Consider the following 24,929-nt stretch of genomic DNA (forward strand, 5'->3'; position numbering starts at 1 on the left):
CCTGACCCGCACCCGACCCTAACCCGCACTGCACCGACCCGCGCCCGCCTGCACCCGCTTCCGGGGTTCCTTTTATAGACCCGCCCCGCTGATGACGTCACAAAAGGCGCGGGGCGAGCAGACGCGAGAGTATATATAAAAAGGTGGCGTGCCGGGAGAGCAGGAGAAGAGCTCAACCCGCACCCTCCCGCCACCCGCAGGGAGCACTGCGAGGTCAACCCGAACCCGCCTGACCTGCAAGTAAACCCGCGGGTATCAGGTCGGCCCTCACATCACTAGTATGCAGTTACAGGTACAGAATGTTTATCAAACTGTTATCAAAGCCAATTATCAAAGGGTTCAAAGACACTTCTCAGCAAAGTTGTCTACAAAATATTTCAAAAGTATACACAAGTGAATTGGCTGCAGGAATATTTTTGTTAGAAATTTTCTGAAGAATTTTCACCCTCATTAATGTCAACTGAAATATTCTACACCCAAAGCCGGAGCAAAAAGATTCATGAAAATCCATCTAACTCGTGACAATGTACATATGAAAGGAGCTTCCATGAAAATGTGTGGAATTTTAATTTTATGAATAAAATGCATTACCTATAATAAACTTGATAATCTTCAAGGGTTCCCAGCATGACCCTTCTAATAAGGCATTTAATGCATTAAATCAAAATCTGTAAAAGATTATTGAAGGAATTTCCATGTCAAGAATACCATCAGCATTTTTATTGGTGAACAAATCTAAAACTAATAGTGATACTGACAGTAAAAATCTACTATTCAGAATATTAATGTGCATTAAGGGTTTTTTTTTTTATCAAAGGTCAAGTGTTAAGGTATCTTACTTAAGAAAAAAATTGAATGTGAAAAACCTGATTCTGCAAGTTCGAGTCCTACAACCTGAAAACTTGAATTGATCGAGCCTTCGAAGAGAATAAAAACTCGAATTGCTTTTCAGGCAAACCTCTCCGAAAAAAACTTCAAATGGTCCAAAAGAATTCTGCCATTGACTTCTACAAAACCTCAACAGGTTTTAGGTGGTGTATCTTCGGATTCAACCTGTCCTGTCCCCGTCACTGTGAGAAGTGAAGTTTACTCGACCTTAAATCACCACACTGTATAAGTTCTGGAACTTGTTTAATAATGATGATCAAAAGAAGGTAGAACTGTAGATACAAACAATACTGTGGTATCAGAATACATTCTGGATACAAAAGATGAAATACATTAAAACATATATAAACATCTGATATGTGCAGGGTTACCACCCGGCCCGTATTTTACCGGCCTAGCCAGTGAAACACCTGCCGGGGCCGGTATTACTAATTTATCGGCAATGTAGCTGCCGGTAATTTGTAATACCATTTTCAAAATCCCTTGCTCGCCAATGAAAACTTAAACTTTCTTCGGCTTTGGGCTGTGGCCCTCCCCTTTTGTGACACTACCCCCGCTGCTCCGCCCCTTTTGCGGTGCCCCTCATCTGCTCTGCCCCTTTTTGTGTCACGTCCCGCCCCCACTACTGGCCGGTAATTTTTTTTTTTTAAAGGTGGCAACCCTAGATATGTGTAATACAGTCCTAATGAGGCCTAACACAGGTGTCTGCTGAGCGGGAAACAGTGAATCACAAACTACAACCTGACTGAGCGAAGGAGCTATTTTGTAATCCTCTTTAGTTCTTTTGAAGGGTCTGTGTCCTAGAGGTTCTTCCATGTAAGAAGAGTTCTGGACTGATGAGGCTTGCAGGGTCAGGGGCGTATTTTGATTGAACCTTTCTTTAACAGTGAAGTAGTTTGGGCAGGGTGTAAAAGGGGTTTTCTACCCGTCATCTAAAGTGTTGGTGCATTGGTTATGCACCAGGTCTGGCCTGTGGATGCCACCTAGACATACGTTGCCTACTATTACCCACCCCAAGTCTAGTCTTTGGGCATAAGGGGAGTCATGTGGCTATTGAGCTGGTCTCTTACTGTGTGGATCCTAATGATGTCTCTGCCTAGCAACATGAGAATGGGAGCATTAGGATCAAGCTTGGGTATCTGACTGACTAACGGTCTCAGTGCTTATGATGAAGTGCAGCCTCAGGGGTTGGAATCTCTGACCGGTCATCTGGGATTTCGTTGAGTATGGGTAGGGGGACAGTCACTTGTCCGTCTAGGGATTCTAAGTGAAAGCCGTGTGTCCTTCTCCCAGTGGTGTTAATGACTCCTGCACAGGTTCTGAGAGAATAGCTTTGACCCAAAAAAGCTAAAACAAAACTCTGATCTGACCAACGATCTATTGCTTTGATCATCTTAGATTGCATACAGTTTGATTGCTCTTTCCCTATGTCCAATAGGAAAGATTCTGACCAAGCAGATTTTTGAGCATGACCGGCCCCTATGCTTTCTTTGGTACACAAGGCTGTTACTGCTGCTGCTGCTGTACTGCTTTTCTGTCCCTCCCCGCCATGCTCTCCCTTGGCTGGAGTTTTCACACACCATGGGGTAGGGCCAGGATGAATGGCGGACACGTGTCTATCACTATCACATTCCGAGCAGCTGACTGTCTTACTGCTGTCCTTTGCCATAAGTGTAGTAGATGCACAACAATGATAACAAATCTTATTTTGTTTCAAGAAAGTCTTTCTTTCCTCCAAAGGTTTTTCACTGAAGCCACGGCATTTAAGCCGAGAATGGGGCTTGCGATTTATGGGACAACCTTGGGTAAGATCTGCCATCTTGGAGTCGGTGGGCTCCTTCTGTGATGGTGTAGCTGAAGAGATGTCAGTCTTGCGCACTAAAACAGGAGTTCTGTGAGTGGCATTCTTATGTTGGTTTCTCTCTAGTCTCTGGCTGTCGGAGCTTTGAGGAGCAAAAATAAACCCTGGGTCATTGCGCCTCTTTGCTTGTTGGGTGATGAATTTCACAAAGAAAGAGAATGTCAGACAGAGAGAATGTCAGACTAGATATAGCTGCCAGGCCGCAGTGCTAGAAACGACCAGCAGGGGGGCACCCTAGATGCTCAATACACTTTTACTTATAAGAAATCATTACATATGAAGAAATTGACAGAAGAATAATTATATATGGAATACAGACAGCGCTACTGCTGTGGCAGCACACAACCTATATTCAGGGTCGTGGGTATAATAAATCTCGAGTATTCACTTTTTTTTTTGAAAAAATCAATCAATTCAAGTTTTTTCTTTACCCCAAAAATGTGAGTTTTGACCAAAAAAATACAACTTGAATTTTCTTGGAAAAAACAACTCGAACCTTAATAAGTCTGCCCCTAAAAGTTGCCTATAAGTCATGTTTTCCGCTGGCAATTTTCATACAAAGGATTTCAGGATGAGGGACATAGGCCTGTATATAGATACTGGGGGTTATGAATGGAGTCAGCCACATTAACCAGACCTGTAAACATCTGTAAACCATTAAGTATCTCAGATACTTACACTATCTGACTCTGATTAGAACCATTTTGCTGAATTCCAAGAAAAATGTCAAGATATAAGTAGAATTGCGGAATATGATGTGCCATAGAATAATCCCAGACAATTATTGATTTCACTGCGTAACGTTGCTAACATGTACTGTGTATTTTATACTGGGAACATAAAAACATAAGGAATCAAAGTCACAGGCCAACCAAGAAAATAAAGATAGTAGTTAATTATATAGCTTTGCTTTAAGGATACTTTTTGTTCACTGCCCCTGTCAGTCAGGTTTGCTGTTTTAGGTTTATTGCGATTCATTGTGGGTCGCTGGTAAACAGGTGCTTCCTTTACATTTGGAAAGGTTTAAATAGGAATACGGCTTTGTGGTTAGCAATTTCAGCTGAAATCACATGGAGACTGACACAAGTGCTGATATGTGTACTCATCTGTGCCAATGCTGACAGGAGATACTTGCAACTTCCCACAGTTGGCCTGAGCTGAACATGGAACAGATGCAGGCCCGGACTGGCCATCTGTGAGTTCGGGAAATTGCCCGAAGGGCCTCTCTGCTTATAGGGTAAATGGGCTGCACGGGTCCTCTCTGTTCTGTAAAGGGGCTGCTGGAGGTGGAGGAATTCTTTACTGGCCCAATCCGTTATCGTTACGGTCCTCCCTCCCAACCTTATACTCACTATGTAACCATTTAAAAAGAAGCAAGGCAGGCTGAAGGGGTATAGGAATTTGGCAGCGAGGGAAGCAGTGGGAAGCTGGCTCACGTACCATGGAGGCAGAGTTTGTCTCAGGCTGGGTCAGGCAGGTGAAGTTAGGAATCGAAGCTTTTATGTAGCAGTTTCCAGCTCAGCTGAGCTGCTTCCAGGGTAGGGCTCTAGTTGAAACAATGTAACAGTTTCCCTGAGCCGGCCGAGAAAGGGGCGGGGCCAGCACAGAGCAAGCAATGTGCAGCTGGAAAGGTAAAAAATGTCCCTGCGTTTTCTCTTAGCAAAAGATTTAGCCTGTGTAATTCTTTACAATTTTATGGTACTGGTGATTATTTCTACATTAATTGCTGTGATATCTGAGAGTTTTTAAAAGCCTGTATGATATTGCAAATTTGCAGCCCTTTAGCCTGTGGTGTTGAGCTATAAGAATTCAGCAAAATTGTAATTCCTGTAGGGCCACAGTCCTTATTCAAATAGTGGAGCTATATTGTGCTTCTATTTACTACACTTTATATGCCACTTCTGCAAGTTTAATAATGTTGTCTACTGGCTATGTGGCCCTGTATGAAGGAAGATGGTGAAGGCATTATAGTTTACAAAAATGCAGTAGACAGTCACCATTCCTTTCTATTTTAGATCATTCCAAGCTCTATCAGTTTTTGGAGAACTTTGCACTGTGCCCCTTTACTTTATGGTGAACTTTGGCAGCCATTGTGAGAAATAGCACTAATAGAAATCCATTCTCTATTCTGATGAATAAACGAAATTCATGCAATAAATAATATTTACCTTGCACTACATTTGTTAAATGTCAGCTGAGTTAGTTTTATTGCAAGTGTCTAAGGACTATGGGACAAGTAGCATTTTTAATACTCAGAGGGCTGTCAAGAAGCCCTGCAACAGTGAACCCACCATTAATTGCTTGGAAATAAATTCTCAGTGAAAAAAAGTTGCTTCACCTGCAGTGACAAGCATTTTGATCGCCACATTTTTGCCAAGAGATGTACAGCAGTTACATATTTGCTATACGCCTAAGTGAACAAGTGTGTAGCACATCAGATTAGAAGTACTTCACTGTGCACCATACACTATACAGTGCAAAGTCTTTATGTATAAGGTGTATTGCCAGGCAGATGTATGCATGTGGGCTGCTTCCCAGTTTTTGCCAGGGCTGCTTTTAACTCCCAGTCCGGCCCTGAACAGATGTCAGGAGGACACAGCGAACATCTCATTTTAAGCCTTTTTGAAATATGTGGGCCTGCCTTTTGCCAGAGCTGTCTTATGTTGGCTCCAGTCAGGGGCAACTGCTTGGCTCTAGCAGACTTGCACTTTTATGTGGGAAAAGTGTGGGAAGGCTGACTAAGACACATCCCTGTAGTATCAGTGGGATAATAGTCTCTAGGAAGGGACTGCGGCTGCGGGATAGCAGGTATAGTAGGGAGAGATGGTGCCTATAGTAACAGTGGGATAATAGTCTCTGGGAAGGGAGTGTGACTGTGGGATAGCAGGTATAGTAGGGAGAGATGGTGCCTATAGTAACAGTGGGATAATAGTCTCTGGGAAGGGAGTGTGACTGTGGGATAGCAGGTATAGTAGGGAAAGATGGTGCCTATAGTAACAGTGGGATAATAGTCTCTGGGAAGGGACTGTGACTGTGGGATAGCAGGTATAGTAGGGAGAGATGGTGTCTATAGTAACAGTGGGATAATAGTCTCTGGGAAGAGAGTGTGACTGTGGGATAGCAGGTATAGTAGGGGGAGATGGTGCCTATATTAACAGTGGATAATAGTCTCTGGGAAGGGAGTGTGACTGTGGGATAGCAGGTATAGTAGGGAGAGATGATGCCTATAGTAACAGTGGGATAATAGTCTCTGGGAAGGGAGAGTGACTGTGGGATAGCAGGTATAGTAGGGAGAGATGATGGCTATAGTAACAGTGGGATAATAGTCTCTGGGAAGGGAGTGTGACTGTGGGATAGCAGGTATAGTAGGGAGAGATGGTGCCTATAGTAACAGTGGGATAATAGTCTCTGGGAAGGGAGTGTGACTGTGGGATAGCAGGTATAGTAGGGAGAGATGGTGCCTATAGTAACAGTGGGATAATAGTCTCTGGGAAGGGAGTGTGACTGTGGGATAACAGGTATAGTAGGGAGAGATGGTGCCTATAGTAACAGTGGATAATAGTCTCTGAGAAGGGAGTGTGACTGTCGGATAGCAGGTATAGTAGGGAGAGATGGTGCCTATAGTAACAGTGGGATAATAGTCTCTGGGAAGGGATTGTGACTGTGGGATAACAGGTATAGTAGGGAGAGATGGTGCCTATAGTAACAGTGGATAATAGTCTCTGGGAAGGGAGTGTGACTGTGGGATAGCAGGTATAGTAGGGAGAGATGATGGCTATAGTAACAGTGGGATAATAGTCTCTGGGAAGGGAGTGTGACTGTGGGATAGCAGGTATAGTAGGGAGAGATGGTGCCTATAGTAACAGTGGGATAATAGTCTCTGGGAAGGGAGTGTGACTGTGGGATAGCAGGTATAGTAGGGAGAGATGGTGCCTATAGTAACAGTGGGATAATAGTCTCTGGGAAGGGAGTGTGACTGTGGGATAGCAGGTATAGTAGGGAGAGATGGTGTCTATAGTAACAGTGGGATAATAGTCTCTGGGAAGGGAGTGTGACTGTGGGATAACAGGTATAGTAGGGAGAGATGGTGCCTATAGTAACAGTGGGATAATAGTCTCTGGGAAGGGAGTGTGACTGTCGGATAGCAGGTATAGTAGGGAGAGATGGTGCCTATAGTAACAGTGGGATAATAGTCTCTGGGAAGGGATTGTGACTGTGGGATAACAGGTATAGTAGGGAGAGATGGTGCCTATAGTAACAGTGGATAATAGTCTCTGGGAAGGGACTGTGACTGTGGGATAGCAGGTATAGTAGGGAGAGATGGTGCCTATAGTAACAGTGGGATAATAGTCTCTGGGAAGGGAGTGTGACTGTGGGATATCAGGTATAGTAGGGAGAGATTGTGCCTATAGTAACAGTGGATAATAGTCTCTGGGAAGGGAGTGTGACTGTGGGATAGCAGGTATAGTAGGGAGAGATGGTGCCTATAGTAACAGTGGGATAATAGTCTCTGGGAAGGGAGTGTGACTGTGGGATATCAGGTATAGTAGAGAGAGATGGTGCCTGTAGTAACAGTGGGATAATAGTCTCTGGGAAGGGAGTGTGACTGTGGGATAACAGGTATAGTAGGGAGAGATGGTGCCTATAGTAACAGTGGATAATAGTCTCTGAGAAGGGAGTGTGACTGTCGGATAGCAGGTATAGTAGGGAGAGATGGTGCCTATAGTAACAGTGGGATAATAGTCTCTGGGAAGGGATTGTGACTGTGGGATAACAGGTATAGTAGGGAGAGATGGTGCCTATAGTAACAGTGGATAATAGTCTCTGGGAAGGGAGTAACATCTGGGAAAGGACTCGGTTCACAACCACTGGGCAATCAGTGTCTCTCTGCATTTTGTTGTAAAAGAATAGTCCCATAATCCTTTGGCTGGAGGGTGTGCTGGTTGATATGGCAGCTATGACTGAAGACAGTGCTGGGTGTTGCTGAAAGGAAGGAGTAGGATATCTAGAGAGACAGGGGTTTATGATGCCTGTGTAAATAAACAAATACACTTCCAGAAATGCTATCCGGAGTCATGCAGAGAATTTTACAATGGGAAACATTTATCTCTCTCTTCAGTGAGTGGCACTCTACAACTAAATAAGCATCTGTCAGGGAACTCCAGGAGTGTCATAGAATCTCATTGTTATATCATATACTTTAACACTGTTAATGGTAATAAATGCTTGGTATTGAAAAGACAAGTGGCATTTATGTATAAAAAATGGAGCTTTATGGGGAAGAAAGTTTTGTTATCTTTTCCAACCACAGGCACAATTTAATGTGACTGTATGGTTAAAAGTAATTGGTGTTTTGACCCAAAACAGAGCCCCAGCTATAGATTTGGGCTGGTGCCTCTACTGCCCACCCATCATTCAGAATTTAAAAAGAACTAAAACCTCTCTTGTCGTCGTCCCCACGCCATTGTTTGCTCATTTTAATCAGCATGGTTAATACCCTTGGATGTGCTTGCTGATGGTTGTAATCCTTTCCAGAAGCTTTGAATCCAGAACAACAAGAATCTGCCCTCTCTGATCAGCAAACCAGACTTGTACTTTAGTGTTGGGGTTAACAATCAGTTGGACAGGTTTTGGTTGACATTTGGCCAACCATTACAGGTTAGGGTTTGGTGCGGGTCAGACTGGGGTCGTACACGACTCCACTGCATCTGAAGATTCCATGACTTGGAACTAGAGGCACAGACGTGTTGTACAGAACAATGACTACATTTTGCGGATTAGGGTTGGGTGTGGGTTAAGGTTTTGCAGGTTAGGGTCGGGTGTGGGATAAGGGTTTGCAGGTTATGGTTAGGGTCGGGTGTGGGTTAAGGGTTTGTGGGTTAGGGACAGATGGGGTTTAAGGGTTTTCGGGTTAGAGTCAATTGTGGTTTAAGGGTTTGCAGATAATGATCGGGTGTAGGTTAAAGGAGAATTCAACCGTTTTATAAAAAAAAACCCTACCCCCCACCTCACGTAGACCCCCCTCCCTCCTCCCCCCCTGGCATAGCTGCCACCCAGGGAAATGGCCCATACTTTATACTTACCCCTCTGCGCAGATTCTGGCATCGGAGTTCCACGCAGCCATCTTCCCGGTATTCGTGTCTTCTTCCAGCGCTTTGGCAATTTCCGTGAGTTTCGGCGCATGCGCAGTTGTCGCGATCCGGCAAATTGCTCCATCTGCTCATCTCCAATGCTTCGCCGGTCTCCCACTCAGCTTACCGAAGACCCGGAAGATGGCTGCGTGGAACTCCGATGCCTGAATCTGCGCGCAGGGGTAAGTATAAAGTTAGGGGCATTTTCCCAGGGAGCATCTATGCTGGGGGAGGAGGGAAGGTGGTCTACGTGGGGCGGGCAGCCAGGGTGAACTGCTGCTGTAACCTGTTTTTACATGTTCATTGAATAAAATTTTCCATTTTTTAATACTTTTACTGGACTCTCACGGTGCTCCGCTGTTTTTTTTTTTTTCTTCTTATCCTTGGGATCCCTTTGACCGCATGGGATGGTGGCTGGCTGTGCAGCACGTTTGAATCTGGTGTCCGTTAAGTGCTCCCACTAAACATTTTTTTCTGGGCAAATAAATAGGCATAATAGCAAAAAAATGGCACTGTCCGACCCCAGGTTATTCACTGCCATTCATTTTAGAGCTGTCCTTATTCTTGCAGCCAAAATGTTCCAAGAGGCCTGGAGTAGGTGGAACTATGTGGGAAGATATTCTGTCTTACTTGTCGTTGCCATTTCCCCTCCAGTTTTAGATCCCTTTACTGGGATGTAATTTTATATATATCCTTGATAAAGGCCCTAATGTGGGCCGAAACGTTGGACACATGAGTGATGTTGAAATAAAACTCTTTTGATTGAAAACTTCGGTGTGCTGGTCCACTTTGAACATTGTATACGCTGATTGATCAAGCACCCACATTCGACTAACAAGGAAGGAGTGCAGGTACTTTGTGAATGTTTATAGATAGATAGATAGATAGATAGATAGATAGATAGATAGATAGATAGATAAAATTTTACACATATGGGACCGGTTATGCAAAATGCTCGGGACCTGGGGTTTTTCAGATAAGGGATTGTTCTGTAATTTGGATCTTCAGACCTTAAATCTACTAGAAAATCATGTAAACATGATATCAACCCGATAGGCTGGTTTTGCTTCCAATAAGGATTAATTATATCTTAAAGTGGCCATACATGTGCCGATCCGCTCATTTGGAGAGGTTGCCAAAGAAGCCGATTTTGACCCAATATGCCCACCTTGAGTAGGCGATATCTTGCTGATCCAATGATGGGCCTTAGGGCCCAACTATCGCATCACAATGAGGGGAATGCAGGCAGTCGGTGCAACTGCCTGGACCACATCCAGGGCTGCCATCAGGGGGTACAAGTGTACGGGGCCTGAAGAGGGGCCCGGCAGTTTTGAACTTTTCGAAAGAGCCTGCCCCCCTTGACAGCACCAAAGCCATGCTGCCTCCTTCCGAAGTCCCAAATAGCCGAAATGCGGAAGTGCTGAAATTTACGAAGCGGCGAAAAGACCCGAAGCCACGAAAACAGCAGAAGTTGAAGTCCTGAAGCGGCGAAAAGACCCAAAGTCACGAAAGGAGGCGAAGTTGAAGTCTTGAAGCCACAAGTTCAATTCCTCTGAATATCAATGTGTGTTTTTTTATTAATCCCCTGGCCACCAATGGATTATTTTAATACTCTATAGGGCCCTGCCACCAATGTTTTTATAAAAAATATCCTTTGAGGGCCCAATTTTTTTTAACTTGTAAGGGGGGCCCTGGCACCAATGTTTTTTAAAAAAAAAAAAAACTTTTATGGGGGGGCCCTGTGATTTCTAATGGCGGCCCTGATTGCATCAGTCATCGATCCCGCTGGATTTTTTAACCCGCCCGATCGACATCTGCCCAATTTTGGCCAGATATCGGTGGGGAAAGCCTATCGGAGCCAATAAGCTGCCAACTAGGATGTGTATGGCCAGCTTTAGTTCGGATCAAGTACAATATATTATTACAGAGAAAAAGGAAATCATTTTTCAAAATTGGGATTATTTGGATAAAATGGAGTCTATGGTAGATATAGACTGTAATTTGGAGCTTTCTAATTAATGGGTTTCTGGATAACAGATACTATATCTGTAATTGGAAAAGAAAGATAGTTGAATGTATGTATGGATAGACAGACAGGCACACTGTAGATAAAAAGCCATAGAGAGAGAAAAATAGTAGAAATGCACAGCAGATAAAATGGATACATTAGTCAGTGATCCCCAACCAGTGGCTCCTGAGTAACATGTTGCTCTCCAACCCCTTGGATGTTGCTCCCAGTGGCCTCAAAGCAGTTGTTTATTTTTGCATTCCTGATTTGGAGTCAAGTTTTCGATGTATAAAAACCAGATGTACTGCCAAACAGAGACTCCTGTAGGCTACCAGTCCACATAGGGGCTACCAAATAGCAAATCTCAGCCCAGATTTGGCACCCCCAGGAGCTTTTGCATTCTTGTGTTGCTCTACATTTAAATGAGGCTCACAGGCAAAAAAGGTTGGGAATCTCAGCATTAGATAGATTGGGATCACTGCGAAATAGCTGAATAAATTGTACTTCTTTTAAGGGTTAACCATAAATAACCCAATGTATTTACATTGCCAGGAAAGGTGGGATTTATGTAGAATGATTAACAATCCCAACACATTTAACGGGGCCCTTATTGCCTGTATTTTGTTGCTGGAGTAACGTTAGACCTGTTCTGTTATATCAATGTCATTTTTCACAGATTTCCCCCAGGGAATCCTCAAGATAGGATCCTATTAACTATTATTGCAAGGAGTTCACCATATCCGTTGTGTCGCAGGTGTATCGGGCTATTAAAAAGTATAATAGGCTCTTTGAAGGAGGCTGAAAAAAAGTTACACAAATAAACTCTTTCTGTGTTTGCCAGAATCTGCATTGAGTATTCCCTGGGGATTCCTTTGTGCGGCAGTTTGATAGGACCCAAAGTGGATAGAAGCCAGACGGCGTAGAACTTAATATTTAAAGCAGATTTCCCTTTTCACAGTTACAGAAACCCGTTGATACACAGTTAAGCAGTTTAGCAGTGGATATTCTCCTGTTATTATGTTCTAGGGCTGTTTTCCAATGCCACATTCTAGGAGCAGCCAACCATCAGAGAAGTGACAGGCATTCCAGCAAGTCAGAACGGCTCATTGACTTTGCACAAGACCAAAAAGCCTTACACCTATACGACGCCTTTTACATTTTAGTCCGGGGCAGGTTAAACGGCTGAAAGTCATTGCCACCTGACAGATCTCTGGCAGCTCTTGTGAAATTAGTTGGTGGTCCTAATCTATAAAGAATAGCAGTGCGTTAGTGTTCATCACTAGACTTGTCAAGGATGTGGGCCTGAGTTGAGACGTTGATTAAAGGATAGGCGTTGAGCAATGGGAAAAAAATCTAAAAAGTGACTAGATTTAAGGTGGCTTTACACGCAGGGCCGGATTTACATAGTGGGTGCCCCTAGGCCCACTGCCGTTCGTCCCCTCCCCTTTATTCGTGCCATTTTTCATCATCTTGACAGGAGTAATGGGGATTGTCGCACAGGAAACTTCAAAAATTATTGTATCTCCAGCGCATCCCCAGTGTTTTTGAACCAATGTGGGTGTGGTTGGGCAGCATGCCACCCCCCTAAATTCCCGCCGCCCTAGGCCTAGGTGGCCTTTCCACAAATCCGGGCCTGTATACACGAGCAGATTAAAGCTGCCGATATTGGTACTTTAGGTAGCGGATATAAAGAGCTCAGACTCTCAAAAGACACCCAAATTGTGGTGTCAGTGTCTGTACTGGAGGGCCCACACCTGCCACAGGGCCATAACCATGTACCAAAAAGAATTACCAGCAGCACACTGAATAAGTTGTATTTAGTCCAAAAACATATGTTAGATGACCCACCTTCATATTTGTTAAGCAGATCATCTAGTGCCACCAATGAGGTCCTGGAAAAACAGAATTTTAAAGAGGTGGACACAAAGTTAATATAGAAGGAGTTATTTTAAAGAGCTGATACTACAAGCGTCTTCAGACGTAGACAAGCCTGCAAATCAGACTTAGGCCATGTTGCCAACTTTAAAGTTTGATGGTAGAGGAATAATGGTTTGAGACCTACAACTGAATCTGATGTGGAAGTTCGTGACTGAGTTGCACAGAGACAGACCTGAACTTACCCTTGAGATGAATTGAATCACCAGCTGTGAGCCAGACCCCATTGCCAAACATCAGTTCCCAACTTCACTAATTCTCATGTTTCTATCTTCCTAATAGGTAGATAGTTGAAGGTTGGACTCTTATGTGATTCACCTAACACATAGCTGGAGTAAAACATATAAGTGGAAATGCACCCTTAATATGGATACAATTTCCCTCATCCAAAGTCTTAAGGGATAAGTGAAAAAACAGAGTAAAGCACACATCTTGCAAAATCCAGAACATACGATCTGTTTTAATTTGAGCAAGAAAAAAAATCTGATATTGGTTAAATACAAGTGACTCAACAGCAAAGATAAATATATCAGCCTCCAGTTGCTGGGAATATCCATCTGCACTGCAACTCCTATAGCTAACTCTAGCATTTTGGCCATCACTAATCATCAACCAATCACATAGCGCTATGTCCAGTTACCCAAGGCTCCTTCCTTACCCTCCACCACCTGTTCTAGTCACAAGGTGAAGATGTATTGGACGGCCACAGTCAGGTGTCAGAAGTCACTGAAAGGGTCTATGCTAACCCTCGGGCTGGGGGATCAAGTACTGTCACCAAAGGTATCACCAGCTGGAATCCTAAGCAATTTTTGCTTCAAAAACATTAATTATCATGGAATACCCTATACGCTGAAGCTCACAGAGCACTGCCTGGGTGCTGATCAGAGCCATCAAACCCTTCACCTTCCTTATTTACTGTAACAGACCAAAAAGTTTTAAAAAATTATATTTTGTCTGTTGCAAAAGAAAAAACCAAAAAGGTGTTTTTTTCCCCTCCACCTGTAGAATACTTTTTAGTGCATTTTCTATGTTTTACTTACAAAAGATTGGGTTTCCGGAAAGTTTCTTATACTGTTTTTTTTTTTTCATTTACCTAATTTTGCACCAGATTTTTTTTTTTTTGCATGTTTTTCAATTGTTAAAGCAGTGTTTCAAAAATCCATTCCAAAAATGACCAATAAACGTGTTTTTGCATCCTGGGTTTTAAAGTCTAATAAACGTCCGCTGAACAGTATTTAGTAATGGAATAAAGTTTCAACCGTATTTGATTTCTGACGGAATTTTTCAGTGGTGACCATTTTGAACTTCTATAAATAGACTCCAATGTATGTTGTGATTTATTACTTCTCTGATGAGATCTGGAACAGAAACCTGGAGTGAATACGTGATTATCTTCACTTCGCGTTTGTAACAGGAGCAATAGAAGTGCCGGCAGAGCAATCCATTGTTCCTGTTAGCAAAGCTAATAGTTAAAATGGGAATCATCCAGATGTTTTGTATTCTCCAATTACTACTGATATTTCTATATATAGAATCTTTTTTTTATCTCTGTGTTTATGAATACTCTTACATCAGAATGTGTTTGAAACTCAAATATCACCCAAAGAACACATTAATTACAGATATAGAAGAGCGCCCAAACCAGCCACTCCAAAAGCTCACACATATTTATGGTTGAAGAGACCTGGCTACATGTTGCGGCAAATATACAAAAAGTTATCAGGACTGAGTTATCCTGGGTAATATACAAACAAAAAATTTGTCTCACATTTGCCCCCTTATCTCAGGCAAAGTATTAGCTAGTTAATATTTATGTATAATGCGCTGCCATATTCTGCAATGCTTTAGGAGAATTCACATCAATCACTAGACACTGCCTCCTTACAATCTAAGGTCCATATCACACTCAAACATACAATGATGACTTCTATAAGGAGCCAATTATAAAGAGCCAAGCACAGGGAGACTATACAAACTCCTTACAGATAGTGCCCTGGCTGGAATTGAACCTGGGACGACATTACTAAACCAAAATGATTGGTTTAGCACCTTCTCTTACCTGGTTTCCATCTTCAGAAATACCCAGTTTTCTACAGATATATGGAGGAAGCATTAATGAGAATGTTTAGTATTTTAATTAGGGATGCACCAAATCCACTATTTTGTATTCGGCCGAACCCCCGAATGCTTCTCGAAAGATTTGGCCGAATACCTAATTTGCAGATGTATACTTCCTTGTTTTGTGGCAAAAAGTCACGTGATTTCCCTCCCCACCCCTAATTTGCATATGCAAATTCAGATTCCGTTTTGCCAGGCAGAATCCGAATCCTGCTGAAACAGGCCGAATCCCAAACCGAATCCTGGATTCGATGCATCCCTAATTTTAATACATTGTAGACAGTGACATTCTGATATGCAAATCGATCTTCATTTTTACGTTTTTTTTGTATTCATTTTTACGTTTTTTTTGTATTCATATTTTTAAATTTTTTAATTTAAATTAATCTAAACATAAACATCCCTTTTATGTCCCTCCCACCAGCTCCAGGTGAGCCAAAGGAGAAAAGTAGAAGATATAGATTAGGGATGCACCGAATCCATTATTTGGGATTCAGCGGATTCCCAAAATCCTTCATGAAAGATTTGGCCGAACCAAATCCAAATCCTAATTTGCATATGGGACAGGAAGGGAAAAAGTGGAAAAAAATTTTTTTACTTCCTTGTTTTATGACAAAAAGTTACATGATTTGCCTTCCCTCCCCTAATTTGTATATGCAAATTAGGAGTTGGCTCGTCATTTTTGGCCATATCTGAATTCTGCTGAGGCCGAATCCTGGATTTGGTGCATCCCACCACTCTGACCGTGATAAGGACACATTCCATAGGACATGTATAAAAAATTGTGGTAACTGTTTTTCTCTACTATGTTTATAAAAATGAAGAATCTCAGTTTATGTTCTTCTGTCTCTTTCCAGGCCGGGATGGTGTTAACGTCGGGGTACTTCTGGCTCGGGTTACTCTTGGTCCCCACTGCATGTCTGCTAAGGGATGTCACCTGGAGAGCGTAAGTGATGTTTGTAAAAATTATGCCTGTGGGAAAGCATCCTAACACACATACTATGGTGTGTCTGCTGGTTTTCATAGTAACGTTATAGTAACAACAGTTTACATTTGAAATGATCCATGGTACAAACAGTGATATGATTCTGAATCTCTTCAGTAGATCCAAATCCCACTGAGATGAACCGGGGACACTTACTATGTCTATTCATATAACTGGGGTGGTATTTGGGAGCTACTCACAACACTACTGTGAAACTTAAACTCATGTTACTACCTGGAGAAACCTTAGCTTTTTTGCCACCTACCCAGCTATCCCATGCTGACCAGAGCCACATTCTTTCTGGTCCCAGCTTATGATTGTACTGGACATGGGGAAGGTGGTGTTGTCTTTTCAAACTTTTCTAGAGCTGGATTTCTTATGTAAATACCCTGGAGATAGGTACTTTGAATTAGAAGCTCTCTGTTCTAGAGTATAGAAATGATGTTGTTGGATGATATTTGCAACCAGCAGAAGTGCCCTGATGTTTTTACATCTATGTATCTATCTAACTACCACCCTACCTTCTGGCTATTAAACTTGCTATGTCTGATTTGCTGGAAAAGGCCATCTCAAAGGTCTTTGAGTCTCTATACCAGTGATTCCTGGCTAGTGGCTCATGAACAATACAGTATGTTGCTCACCAACTTCTTGGATGTTGCTCCCAGTGGCCTCAAAGCAGGTGCTTATTTTTGAATTCCAGGCTTGGCAAGTTTTTGTTGCATAAAAACCAGGTGTACTGCCAAACAGACGCTGATGGGTAAGAGGGCACCCATACGCCACACCATCAGCATCCTTACTGCCATTGTGGGTTACCATTGCAGAGGCTGTGTATTGGTTCGAAAGTCGTACAAACTCTGGTGCCAGAAGTAATATAAATAAAAGCTACTAGGCCCTACATAAAAATCTTTTATGACCCCAAAATTTCAAACATATAGAAACTGCATCAACAATGGCCCAGCTCTTGGACGTCCCTAAACATTCAGCTCCTATTGTTCCATCACTGCTGGTGTGCTGTAGCGCACGTTCTACACAATGAATACGTTTCCCCTTTAAAAGTTACAGCGCAAGAGAGTTTGTGGCTACTCTCCATACATCTGTGAACTGAAGCTTTCCTTTTAAAGACCACATATAGCTTTTCAAGCATTTTTACAAGAACTTCAGGTGTAAGATTGAACGTATTACATACTAAAGCAGAAGATATGGATTCTGCGCCCAAAGTAAGCATAAAGTTTATTGCACAGCATTCCATCGGTAAAAGTTTTACAGCCGAACTGAATAAATGTAACATGACATAGCTTAGTCTACGGCTGTCAGAATAATTCCCTTTTAAGCATGGTTTCCATAACACTTTCCAGCTAATTGATGTAAGAAGCCTATGCAAACCATTAGACAACCAAGCCTTTCATGATGAATTTGCCCAATACATTCACAGTATTGGCTGGTAAGTACTACACAAACCATCAACTGTCTTAAGAGGGATTATTAGTTGTCAGGGTAATAATAACAGGATAACCAAAGTGACTCGTGTATCGCTGCTGCAGCAAGGTCTCAACTGATCTTGGCTCTAACGGACAAAAGCTGGATAAACATTATACTGGGGCATTAGCTGGTTTATATCTGCACCGTGTATGTAAGAAGATCCATTTCAGGAGACGTTTGCCTGAAAATAAAGCTTTATTATGGTGTAGTTGAGGGCTTTTTATGAGCACTGTATGTGAAACATAGGGGCAGCCAATTGCTCACATGCAGTGGGGGCTTTAATGCACCTATGGTTGCAGGGCAAATATATCAAAGTTGCTGGCTTACATCTAGGGTTGCCACCTGGCCGGTATTTTACTGGCCTGGCCGGTAAAAATGTTGCTTGATGCCGATGTTATTTATAGGGAAAAACCATAAAAATATAGGAAGGCCGGTGTTTTTTTTCCAGAAAAGTTGGCAACCATATTCACATTCTAAACCTTAACAAATTTGTAGTACACCCCCCCAGGTCCCGAGCATTCTGGATAACAGGTCCTATACCTGTATTGTCAGTTTGGAATGTGGTTTTGCTTACTGGTAGCTACAATTCACTGCATCTCCATCCAGCAGAAGGCTAGGGGTTGTAAGAACTAGGGGGCTGCAGATAGGTGGCCCCTGGGCTGCACACTGCCGTTTGTAGGAAAGTAACAGGTCTGGCACTTTCCTCCTGTTTCATAGACAGGAAAGGGAGCTGTGAGGAGCACACTGCCATATCTGCTAATATTATACTGATTCGATTTTTTTAATAGATGTTTAAAATGTTTGGCGGATAGAAATAATTATGCTTGAAATGTACCTGTTGCACTTTTATAATGGAGCTCTGTGCGTTTATATACATACCAGCTCTTAACTCCCTCGCTGCCCTGAACTTGGATTCAAAATAGGCCCTGACATTCATAGTACACAGAGGCCCAAACAGCCCCCACCAGCCCACTTATAGTCACTGTCTATGGCATCTTACAGCAGCCCCTATGGTGTTTGCCAGAACCCACAGATTGCCAGTCCTGGCCTGGCCTCAGCATCTTGCAGTGGATACAAATTATATCATGAAAACAACCCGGTGCTGCTGGAAATGGACTGCTTGGTAGTGTGTTTGAAAATGAGAAACCTACCCCCCATTTAGGTACCCCCTATGGCATTTACTAAAATGTCTTCAATTATGGTAATATAGAATGCCAAGTGGAGCTCATTACTCGCCATTGAAGGGCAGGGTTCATAGACAGGGCCTGTGGGCTTTTGCATCACATAAGTTTGGCCACACATGTGCATGGGCAGATTGATTTGATTTAATCAAAGGGCCCCATGGGGTATTTAAATGGTTTTCCATTCAAGTGCAGCTGCATCCTGTTCCTGATTGGCTCTTACAGTCTTGGTTACACGTTACACAGCCATGATTCAGTTTTGGTCTGTCAAGACTTTTGGTGTCTGTGTCAGCGCATATACCAATCATCTTCCCGTTGGTTCACAGGTTAAAGGAATGGTATAGCTTGGCCATCAAACATGTAGCCAGCTTTAGGCCAAAATCATGGGTATTCTTATTTTAAACTATTTATTCAACCCTGTAGAAAGCAGAATTCCAATAGGAAAAAAGCAAATACTACATAGGAATAACTGCCACATCTGAGCCAATGATTATTTATCATACTTATGTCTTGCTTTGAGGTCAATAATAATACCAATAAGTTGATAGGGGTCAGTTATGACCACAACATTTCCCTGCAGCTGTGCATAAATAACCTTTCATTAAAGTTGCTTGCATCAAAATGCAGGAACATTGCCAATAAATTTGTAGTACTGGGCCCAACCCTAGCTGGTGATTTATTGACCAAGTAGGGGTTCCACCTGTCTGGTTTTGCCCAGGACAGCCCAGTTTTCAGAATTTAGAAATTCCGAATTTTCCTAATTTGGATAAATGGGCAGGATTTTCCAAGATTGACGCATTATTTGGACAATCATTGATTGCCATGTCATAGCCCCATGACATAAATTAACTGTCCCTGATGTCAGAGGTCTGCCACATGGCATCACCCCCTGCCCGGACCTCATGGCCCTGAAAGGTGGCAACTCTATGATCAGGCCAATCAAATAGCAGCTGGGTGGCAACACCTACACCCCCTCTCTTACACTACCTATCCTGAATGTGAAAACCAAACAATTACAAAAAAATTTACAAAATAATTCAGAAGCACCAAAATTCTGTTTTTTTGGTCTTTTAAAGATTGCTGAATGGTTTTACCAATCTCTAGTACCTCTCTGACCCTTGAACAACAAAGCTCCAATAAGTTTTTATTTCAGTGTAAATAAAGAAGCTTTCCCTTCAGATTCCGGGAGAATAAAATCATTACTTCCATGTTCCGAACACTCCCCTCTTTGCGTTTCCTTTATTTGATTTTTGTTTCCTTTCAAGTTAAAGGGCTCTGATGTAGTGTTGTTCCATCTGTATGTTTAGCCTTCCTTATCTGTCCAAATCAAATCTTCTTCTGTATGTGTTGAGACACTTCTGTAGGTTGGCTGCTCTGTTGCCTGATTGGGAAGCCTGGTGTTCTGAAATGCCTGGTGCCTGTCTGAATAAACACACAAGGGGGATTGATGCACTTCATTTCAATTCTTGGGTTATAAAGATCTGGGACTTGGAAGAGCAATTTAACCCTTCATTCCTGGCAGGAGTCTATTTGTACTAAGTAATGGCCAAAACTCTTGATCCTGCTGATGATGCATTTCACTTCATATTCAGTGCTTTAAAGCAGCCATACATGGAAAAGTGTTAGTCCACTAGCTAAGTGATTGGATATTGTGGTGTTCCCCTTATATTCAAATAGCACTTATTTGTTATGTTGGGCTGGTTGCTCAAACAAGTGTTTCTGAACAGGATTGAACAGGAGCTCCATCCTTGCTCACTTCTGCATCTGTTGTCCCATCCATATGTCAAAAAGGACAATGACAGATAAAACTTGGGATGGTATCTCAAAAGAGCGTGTCAAACCAACCTGCCCAATGTGGACACAAATGCTGCCTGACCATATGTGTGCATTTATTTCCATCTTTAGGATAGGGTCATGTAGGGGGCTAGAACAACCAATGGTGGCCCCAACACTTGCTAGCTAAAGTTAGGATCTAGTTGCCTTAGTGTCTGCTCAGGTGCTAAATACTCTTACCTTTTCGGTCATTGCTGAAATTGCCTTGGTTGTGGGGTAACAGACATTTTCTATATAGCTATACCACTTTCAGTATAGTTCTAGAGACAATTGGGTGGATTTTAAGCGCTCACCCAGCAGGGTATGTACTGTGCTATTGGACTGGTCCGGTGCATTCTCTGCTTGTGACCATTGTTCCAGCAACACAAGGACTATAGCTAAAAAAGGCAATGGCTTGTGACCACAGCTCAGTACAAGGGAATTACTGTGCCTCCTGCAAAGAGTCTTAGATGCTGCTTAAAAGGTTCAAGACCACAAGTCACAGGTACCACTGTTTGTAATGCAATTAAAATCCATTACCAGCCATTACTTAGTTGGTGGCTGTAGTGCAGAATGAGAATACACTGGAATGGTTAGTAAAGGGCAATGTGGATGTAGCTCTGTAGAAGACCTAACCCCCAACATGCTTGGTGCAGACACAACTGATGTCCTGCCCATAAAAAGGCTATAGATAAACAAAATATTGGCATTCCTGCCACCCAGAGATAATGTTTGCAGAATGTCATAAGGTATAATATGTATCTTCTTCACTGACGCCATTGTGTTTGACACCAGGGCAAAGCACACCTACCACAAGACGTTGCTGGAGCAAGTACAGGAGATTGAGACCAGAGCCAAGGAAATGAGTAAAGCCGCCATGCGGGATTCCAATGGCAAGAGGTAAAAATGATTGTACATACATATATATGTTGTTAATACCAGAGGATAAAGGGAAGCACTGAACTTTTTGGTGCATTGATTTATTTCTATTTTGGTCTTTTTGGAAAAAAAAATGTGCCCCTTCAAATCTGCCCAGTGACAACCATTTAGCAGACATTTGGCTATGTTTGCTCATCATACCCAAGGGGAATAATGTAAATAGCACTGGCTCTTGTTTTAAAAAGTATCCTTGAGAATTGAAATGCTAGATATAGCAGCATATGGCCTTAAACAGGGATCCTTCTAATACATGTATAATGTATGACCACACGCAGCTATTTTCTTCTCTTGCCTGATACAGTGCATATAGTTAGAAATCAATAAAGTCCCCTGGGCATGCGTTGCTGTTATTGGGTGTTCACTAGCCCAGTGGAGTGCATCTGCTCGGAAGGCTGTATAAAAATCACTGAGCGTGCAGATTAACTGTGGGTACGTGTGAATGTGGCACTTGCACAAAACGCCAGTTGATGTAGGAATTCATACCGCCTACAGGGGAGATGGCAATTAAAGTTTACATGCAAATTCACTGATATAAAAGGGTTTTGAAACTTGTCATGGTTATGGGAAGCAGTGTTCCTTAGCATTTCTCACTTCCCTTTATGCCTTAGTTAAATAATACAGCCGACAGCCTGGGAAGCTTGTGGTACAAGTTGAATTTGCTTTCCCTAACCTTGAAATGCATGCTGGAAGTATCAAAACACATATAAGGAATCATTTATAAAGGCTCTGCCACTCAAGTGTTGGACCACCAAGGGGTGCAAATTCACGCCCCTTTTTATTCATTCATTGGATTCTGTCATGGCTTGTTTGGTGTACTTTGTATTTCTAAAGTATACTGTTTACACTGCAAATAATTCACTCTACCATATAAAATGTTATTCCTGAACAAACAAGTATTTTTTGTAATATTTGTGTGTAGGCAGCCATCTCAGTGCACTGTGCCTGATTCTGAGCTTTCAGAAAGAGCCAGTGCTTCCAGTTAAACTATTGTTTGTCCTACTCAATGTAACTGGAGGAGTCGCAGTGGGACTTGGACTTTTACTATTGAGTGCTATTCTTATATCTACCAGGGAGCTGTTATCTTGTGTCAGGGAGCTGTTATCTTGTTACCTTCCCATTGTTCTGCTGAGGGGCTGCTAGGAGGAAAGGGAGGGGGTGATATCACTCCAACTTGCAGTGCAGCAGTAGTGATTGAAGTTTATCAGTGCACATGTCACATGACTGGGTGCACCTGGGAATCTAACAATATGTCTAGCCCCATGTCAAATTTAAATATAAAAAAATCTGTTTGCTCTTTTGAAAAAAATGGATTTCAGTGCAAAATTCTGCTAGAGTAGCACTATTAACTGATGCATTTGAGGAAAAAATATTAAGGATGCACTGAATCCACTATTTGGGATTTGGCCGAATCCCTGAATCCTTGGTGAAAGATTCAGCCGAATACTGAACTGAATCCGAATCCTAATTTGTAAATGCAAATTAGAAGCAGGTAAGGAAAAAGTGGAAAAAATTCTTCTTTTGTGATGAAAAGTCACGTGATTTCCCTAACCACCCCTAATTTACATATGCAAATTAGGATTCAGTTCGGCCAGGCACAAGGATTCGGCCAAATCCGAATCCTGCTGAAAAAGGCCGAATCCCGAACCGAATCCTGGATTCGGTGCATCCCTAAAAAATATGTTTTCCCATGACAGATTCCCCTTAAGCACTTGAATCTGGGCCCTTGCATACACTGGTTGGCAAGAGGAGCAGAGAAAAGTGCTGGCAATCAAGACACTCATGAGCAGGGCTTCTTAGGACCCTCTTCCCGCAGCCTACGAACCAGTTCCAAATGTCCCCAGTGCTGTATTCATGTAGAGTGCACAGGTTTTTGCAAAGGGATGCAAACAACATGACTGTTTGCACCATGTCCTGTGCTTTGTAAATTGAACCCATAATTTGCTCAAACCTGCATCTCAAACAAATGCAGAAAAAAAAAATGCCAGTATGTAAGGGCCCTCGTTTCTTTTATTCAGTCCAATAAATAAATTCCAGGACTCCAAACTTTCATAGAAATCAATAACAAGCAACTGTGTATCATGAATTCCCATTAAACAGAAAATGACTTTGTAAGTAGAACCCGGCCCTACAGAGGACACAGCGGTAAGTAACACGGCCCAGTGATGGAGCTCCCGGCCATGAAAGGGTTAAAGGCAGCTGAGAAGGCTCGCTTTGACAAAAACCCACACACTTAATCATTACGGCCTGCGCTAAACAGAAAAGGTATTTGAACCGAGTGAGCTGGTAATTGCATTTAAAATCAACATTTCCACGTTGAGAAGTGATGATTACTGGTTCCCCCCCTGCACCACGTGTTTTGCTTGGATGAATCCCTGCGATTGTGCTCATGTGTCATCTCCAATCTCACTGTTTTTTGGCAAACAAAACTCCTTAATGGTTTGTATTTATTTTCTTGCCTTCTCAGGGCAGGTTTCTCTGTCTGTCCCTCCATGCAGATCTCGCTCACACTCACAAGGCTTGCCCTGCACAGAGACCATGTAAGCAGCCCCCCTCCACTGCCTCCCACCAGCCCCTGTTTGTTTTCTACTCTGCTAATTACTGCCAGATTTACTGGGTGGTCCATCTGTGAACTAGATAATGGTGGAGTGCTTCAATCTTCTTACGATTGCTGTGTGTGTGTGTCATGGTTTGGCCTCTTGAGTGTTCCTCAGAATGGGCTCCTTTCATCTGTTCAGTATGAATCTCGGCCTTTTCACACCTGCCCCACTCGTGCATGTCTCTAGGGGGGCTCTAACACTCTAGAGTGGATGAGTGGTGTGCTGGGATTGCCTTGTAAAGTTGTTTGTGCTTGAAATGTGTTTCAGTGGAGTGTGTCTTTTCTCTGTGTTAAAAAGCAGCTTCTTTCCCACTACTGCCGGGAACCCCCTGCCATGTGCCAGGAGATTCCTCCTATGGTTTTAGCAGGAACCGGGAAACTAAAAACGGCTTGTTTCTAATGAACCTGCTGGGTTTGCCCTGCGGGGGCCATTGCTCAGGTGGGCTGCAGACTGTGCAGCATGTGGTGCAGGGAAGATCAGGAGGTAATCGTAGAAGCCTTTTCCAGATACTTTTGTATATAGACATTTGGGGTTCATTAAAGAGATACTGTCAGGGGAAAACACATCAGTTAATAGTGCTGCTCCAGCAGAATTCTGCACTGAAATCCATTTTTCAAAAAAGTAAACTGATTTTTTTTTACATTTAATTTCGAAATCTGACATGGGGCTAGACATATTGTCAGTTTCCCAGCTGCCCCTAGGGTTGCCACCTGGCCGGTATTTTACTGGCCTGGTCGGTAAAAATGATGGTTGATCCCAATGTTATTAATAGGGAAAAAAGTTAAATATATAGGAAGGCTGGTATTTTTTTCCAGAAAAGTTGGCAACCCTAGCTGCCCCCAGTCATGTGACTCAGGTCCGGACTGAGAATTAAAATAGGCCCTGGCATTTCAGGTACACAGAGGCCCAATCAGCCCACACAGAGGCCCAAACAGCCCCCACCAGCCCACTAAATAGTGACTTTCTATGGCACCTTATAGCAGCCCCTCTGGCAT

At 42.7% G+C, this 24,929-nt stretch overlaps 1 protein-coding gene across 2 annotated transcripts in view; it reads left to right on the top strand.

The window, feature by feature from the left end:
- Nucleotides 1-24,929, top strand: part of LOC108707568 (phospholipid-transporting ATPase IB) — a 425,456-nt gene that overhangs the window by 368,908 nt on the left and 31,619 nt on the right. For both annotated transcript variants that reach the window (XM_018245563.2, XM_041582662.1), the window contains exons 34-35: nucleotides 15,799-15,887; nucleotides 21,194-21,298. In XM_018245563.2, coding sequence (XP_018101052.2) covers nucleotides 15,799-15,887; nucleotides 21,194-21,298 — 194 coding nt within the window. The remainder of the gene's footprint in view (nucleotides 1-15,798; nucleotides 15,888-21,193; nucleotides 21,299-24,929) is intronic.

This window comes from Xenopus laevis, chromosome 2L (assembly GCF_017654675.1).
Source record: "Xenopus laevis strain J_2021 chromosome 2L, Xenopus_laevis_v10.1, whole genome shotgun sequence".
Lineage (NCBI taxonomy): Eukaryota > Metazoa > Chordata > Amphibia > Anura > Pipidae > Xenopus > Xenopus laevis.